Source organism: Marmota marmota, unplaced genomic scaffold, assembly GCF_001458135.2.
Source record: "Marmota marmota marmota unplaced genomic scaffold, marMar, whole genome shotgun sequence".
In the NCBI taxonomy this organism is placed as follows: Eukaryota; Metazoa; Chordata; class Mammalia; order Rodentia; family Sciuridae; genus Marmota; species Marmota marmota.
In genome coordinates this window covers 47,598,819-47,604,818 of record NW_026000005.1, presented here as the reverse complement: position 1 = coordinate 47,604,818, position 6,000 = coordinate 47,598,819, and the positions used below count along the sequence as shown (strand labels likewise).

The 6,000-nt window shown below is 50.4% G+C and overlaps 1 protein-coding gene across 5 annotated transcripts in view; it reads left to right on the top strand.

The window, feature by feature from the left end:
* The window catches only part of Ngef (neuronal guanine nucleotide exchange factor), an 89,906-nt gene that overhangs the window by 56,795 nt on the left and 27,111 nt on the right, over window positions 1–6,000 (top strand). For all 5 annotated transcript variants that reach the window (XM_048808746.1, XM_015481575.2, XM_015481576.2 and 2 more), the window contains one exon: window positions 282–424. In XM_048808746.1, the coding sequence (XP_048664703.1) occupies window positions 282–424 (143 nt within the window). The remainder of the gene's footprint in view (window positions 1–281; window positions 425–6,000) is intronic.

Below are 6,000 nucleotides of genomic sequence, written 5' to 3'. Positions count from 1 at the left end.
CGCGCCAAGTTTCCGACGCCTGCCCGCGAGCTCGAAAAACATGAAGGTTTGGGCGGTCTAGTGTGGGAATGAATCACCCCGTCGCACCCTGGTGCAGGACAAAAAGGGCCTTTGGGTCCGCCCTGCTGGGACGGGCAGTGGCTGCTGTGGTCCCTCGGCCTGGACAGCCTGTGGCAGGGTGCCGCTGGCCTGCAGCCGATTGTGAAGACGCCTCTGGCAAGCCGGCCAAGGTGTTTCGTTGCTTAAAAATAACCAGCCTTGCGGTCCTCCCTCTCTGGCAGCGAGTCATCCTCCACCCCGGGAAATGGAACCACACCCGAGGAGTGCCCAGCCCTGGCGGACAGCCCCACCACCCTCACAGAGGCCCTGCAGATGATCCATCCCATTCCTGCGGACTCCTGGAGAAACCTCATCGAACAAATAGGTGGGTGTCCTTGGTTGAGACAGAGTTTTGTTTAAGAAAGTGGGTGCCAGGTGGACTCTGAGATCTCTTGGCCCGTGGGATGAGGTTTTTGATATCTGTGGTTCTGAATGGTCCATAGGCAGAACTGCCACATCCTATTAGTGCTGTACCATTGAGCTAATTTAGCAAATGGATTTCTATCCTGCTGACTCTGCTTGGCCCAACTCTCCTGAGCAAGGGCTCTCTTCAGTCACTTCTGCTAGAAAGAGAAGAGGTGAACCAGTACTGCTGGACCCTGCAGAGTGAGCCTTCCTTGCTCCAGGCAGGGAGGAGCCTGGGAAGAACAGGGCGTGGGCCCAGAGTTGGAACAGAGAGGGAGGTGTGTGGAGGGCCCGCCTGGGCAGAGCCAGGCTGATGGCCAGGGACTTTGCAAGCCAGGAAAGGGAAAATAGAGAAAGAAGGAGCCCCAGAAGCCCTTGAATAAGGAAGGGAAACCTCTCCTGGAATATGGCTCTGGGGAGACACCCAAGGAGCAGCATGTATGTCCAGCTCCTATAGGCCACCAAGAATTCACAAAGGGGGCTGAGAGTGTCCAAAGAACTCCATGCCTTGCACTAAGAAATTGCTTGTGACATCAGGCTAGTTCTCATACCATCACCAGGGGCACCAGTGAATGGACCTGTAGTTTCCGTTCATCTGAAAGTGGTAAGGCTGCTTAGAAAACATTCTTCGATGTTATTAGAGCAGACTACTTGTTAAAATAAAAATTCTAAATTTGGAAATTTTCTTGTCTAAATAATATATCATTATTGTCCTTTAGCCCCAATCACTGGAACAGACACAATGTGTCCTCAGAGTGGGAGACCTGGCATTTGGGAGGCTTTTCAGGCAGCCCCCTCCTGGCTGGCGGGGAGCTTTCTAACCCAACCCTGAGAGGAGCGAGCCCCTGTGAAGCTGAGGGGGTGGAGTGTGCACTGCGTGCTGTTAGGCTGCTCCAACTCCCAGAAGTTTGTCTCCTGTGGTACCCTGTACGTCAGGTTGGGGTGGGGGCCTTTCATTTTGTTGGCTGAGGAAGTGGAGAGGGGCTAATCTGAAACTGATGCCTGATTTCAAACACAGGGGCTCTTAACCACTAAGCCATATCCCCAGCAATTTTTTTTGTATTTTATTTAGAGACAGGGTCTCACTGGGTTGGTTGCTTAGGGCCTCACTAAATTGTGAGGCTGGCCTCAAACTTGTGATCCTCCTGACTCGGCTTCCTGAACCACTGGGATTATAGGTGTGCACCACTGCGTCTGGCAGAAATCCTGATTTTGCAACAAAGATTTTCCCAAGGCTATGCCACATTGTCCTTTGTATGAGGAGAGCCACCTCTGCCTCAGCATGTGATGGAAACTTTGGCTTCTACCCTCTTGAAGGGGCTCTTCTGTGGCTAGGATCAGGGCCATGACCAGGAAGGAATTAGGGTGGGGAGGGGCCAAAGCCCCCATCTGCTCCCAGGAGGCCGAGCACTTCCCCTGGAGCTGCAGAAGCTCCAAGCTGGAGTCCAGGCCCCTGAGTCTTCTGTCTGCCCATCATGGGCCTAAGTTTCCTCACCTGACAGACAGCAGAGGCGCTGAGGTTCTGAGCCTTTCCCCCACAGCCCCTTCTCCATATCTGCCGGTGTCATGGGGAGCATCTTTCCCTGTTTCCTGTAGGTCTCCATGGATGGGGCGAGTCTTCATTGGAGACTCAATGGCTGTGCCGTGCAGGTCCCTTCCCCAGCCCAGCTGCCCTCGGCTATGTGAGTGAGAGGATTCTTCACCAGGTGTCAGGAAAGGACGGCAGGGTCCTGAGGGCAGAGTGAAATCCAGGGGACAGAAAGTGGAATGAATTTGTTTGCATTTTGTAGACTGTGTTTTGGATTTTGCAGTGGCCACCACTCAGGTTACACAGACTGTTTAGTGACTGCACACTAGAGTACACAGCTGTCGTCACAGTGGCTGTGGCCCCAGAGATCACACAGCCCGAGCCCCTGGAGTGGTGTGTGTGTGTGTGTGTGTGTGTGTGTGTGTGTGTGTGTGTAAGAGAGAGAGAGAGATTGTCTATGCTTGGCACATAGAATTGCTCACTAAATCATAATTGATTCCCTACCCTTCAAATTGTATATGAAGAATGAAATAAAAAGGAATCCTTTTCAGGAGGAGGGATTTGAAATGACTCAGGAGGCTTTGGCCAAAGGAGCTGGGGACTCACCCTCCTTCTCCAGTCAACCTGGTTTAGATCTTTTAATAAGAGTTGGAACTGAGCCTTCCTATTCTACATGCATGTGATACCAAGTGCAAGGTGTTGTAAATTAAAAAGATTTACAAAAGGGAAAATTAACTTCCATATAAAGTTGTGCTTACTGAACATACAAATATAAAATAGGAATACATGCTATATTCACAACATGTTGAGCTGAGGCACAGCTGAGTGGTAGAGCATTTGTCTAGCACATGTGAGGCCCTGGTTTGATCCCCAGCACTGCAAAAAAAAAAAAAAATTAAATGCAATACTCTGAGTACAGCGAGTTCTCAGATAACATGTAGTTCCTCATATAAATCTACTGTATTTGGTGGTCTGAATTAGATTATACAGTAATCTGAATTTAATGCAAACAAAAAACAAAAGATTATGAAAAGTAGTTATAATAGCATGTCAAATAATTCCGTAATCATAGTAACTCCAGAAAAAAAATTGGAGTTCCAATTTATGTTCTAAATATATACCTCAGAAAAAAAAAAGTCTGCATTTTTTAATTCTAAAATTATTTTGGCTGCAATTAACAGAATATCTAGCAAAAACTGATCTTAAATGATGAAGGCAGCCCATGTCAGTCAATGAGTCCAGGGGCGAGAAGGTCCCGAACAGGTTTATCACCCAAACAGGCATCACAGTGCGTCTCCTCCTCAATCGGCTGTAATGGCTCCAGGCATCACACCCTCCAGCAGTGGTCTGTAGCAGCAGGAAGGGTGCTGTCTTTTAGTGTTTCTTGGGGAGAGACATCTTTTTGAGAAGCCCTTAGAATATGTCTCCTTTCTCTTTCTCTCCTTGGCCAGTGTCTTAATCTGTATAAAACAAAATATCTTTTTGTGACTATAACAAAATAACTGAGATAGGGAATTCATACAGAAAAGAGATTTATTAAACTCACAGTTCAGAGGTCTGAGAGCATGGCACCAGTCTCTGATGGGCTCTGATAAAGGTTCCCTGGTACTGTTATAACATGGTGGGTGGCAGCATAATGGGAATGAGCAGGAGAGATTACATGCAAAAGATTCCAGGGCCAGGCTCACTGTTTTTAGAACCCATTCTTTCTTTCTTTCTTTCTTTAGTTGTAGATGGACACAGTACCTTTATCTTACTTACTAATTTTTATGTGGTGCTGAGCATTGAACCCAGTGCCTCACGTGTGCTAGGCAAGTATTCTACCACTCCGCCACAACCCAGTCCCAAGAACAACCCATTTTTTATGTGTGTGGTGCTGGGGATTGAAGCCAGGGCCCTGTGCATGCGAGGCAAGCTCTCTACCAACTGAGCTGTATCCCCAGCCCAACCACCCATTCTTAAGCTGAGGTTCTTGTGGAGTCCTTAAAAGGAAGTGGCCCATGGCCTAGATACCTCTCAACTCCACCACACTGGGACCAAGCCTCCACCTCGGGGACAAGCCTCATCCACACTCTGACACTGGATGACTTATTATGGTTCTGGAGGCTGAGGCCCAGCACCAGAGCTGATTCCCGATGGGGAGGGCTCAGATGGCCCTTTCCTGGAGTCCTCATGTGGCAGGAGGGACAATGCGGCTCCCCTCAATCTCTTTCATAAGGACAGTGCTCTGTTCATGGAAATCACTTCCCCAGATGCCCCGCCTCTTAGACTGTCACCCTGGGCATTAGGTTCCAGCATATGAACTTGCAGGTGTCACATGCCCATGCCCAAACCCACCGCTGGCAAGGGGAAGGGAGCTGTCTGGGAAGGTGTCCCTCAGTCAACATCACCCACGTCCTGGAGCACAGATGGGCGGCACCCAAACCAAACCCCTGCCCTGCTACCTGGGAAGCCAGGGTGTGAGGGACGGAGGGGAGCCCCTGAGAGCGTCTGCCACAACATGATCCCCCCCAGTGCTGAAGTCTCATGCACCTGTGAAAAGTTGGAGGTAGTTCTGCCCCAGATTAGCTGCCTGCAGCATGCGTAAAATGTGCTTTCTGAAATGTCAAAAGTATGCGAGGGTAGACACTCCGAGGAAGCTTGGAAACTGCACTTAAAAAGGTGTTCAACAAATGTGTGAGGGCCTCGTGGGTGCGAGTTAAACATTGAAAGGTGAACCCAGGTGGAAGCCTCCGTAAGCATCCTGTCTGTCAGAAGCCCAGGAAAATAACAAGCTTGATAGCAACAGTCACGTGTCACAATCGAGCCCATTTATGTGGTGACACTCAATTGTCCTTATAGGTCCCCAACCTGAGTTGTATTTAGCATAGATCGACTTTCATTCCTTTGTCACATGAACTCCACATTGTGTTCTGCTGGATGGTGACATTGCAAAGCACAGGGGCTCAGTTAAAGGCTTTATGATTCAGAGTCATGGAGCATTGGAAGCCAACGGTGTGACCCGCGGATAGACTGATGAGGTTCCCACCCGTGGAACTCCGAGGGCCTCCGAGGTGGTCTTTCCTCTCTCACCCCTCCCACTGTTTAGACACGCTTAACATGTAGATAAAGAAGGAATGGCGGCTCACGTCTGGGCTGTACTGAAGGAGAGGGTGCTTTCCAAGTGGACAAACCTAGGGGTCCCAGCCACTGTCCCGAGCTCCAGACCAGTAAGTCCAGCTGCCCAGCTAGGTTTCTCCACTGGGGACCCCAGGACATTTTCATCTCTGCACTACCCCACCCCCAGTCAGAGCCTCCACTCGTGTTCCTTGTCCTCTTGAATGGTGCCACGAAACCCTCTTGCCAAGTTGGTGACCTGGATTTTACCCAGCACCAGCCATTGCTCTACATTGGACTGTCCCCTGAGTCGGGCCCTGAGCTCTGTTACTACCACCACTTCATCTGCTGTCCTTGGAACTGCAGCCCTCTCCTACCAGTCTGGTTCTGCTGAATGCAACCCAGGCATGCTGGCCTGAGAGCTCCTGGGGCCTCCCTGGCCAATGGGCAGAGTCCTGTTTCTGTGCGTGGCTGACAAGACCCTTGGGGCTGACCCCTGTCCCCGCATCCTTGTGGAAGGCAGGGTCGTGTGGACGGACAGTCCCTCTACCCACAGCCAGTTGCCCTGAAGGAGCTGCTACATCCGTTCCAACTTCTCGTACCCCCGAGTCTTCCTTGAGACGGGTGCATTGGTTTTAGAACCGGCTGGGGAAGCCATCGGAGACTGTGCACAAGAGATGGGTCCCTTTGGACTCCTCAGGTTGCTGAGACAGGGATTTTTCCTCCATATGCAAATTGACAGCTACTCCCACGCCATGGATGAGTGTGCTTGAGGGTTACTATTGGGGCGTTAGGGCTGTGGGAAGGTCCCTGCTGGATGTTGAGACCTAACCAGGACATTTCCGTCAACAGTGCTCTTCCGGTTACTGACA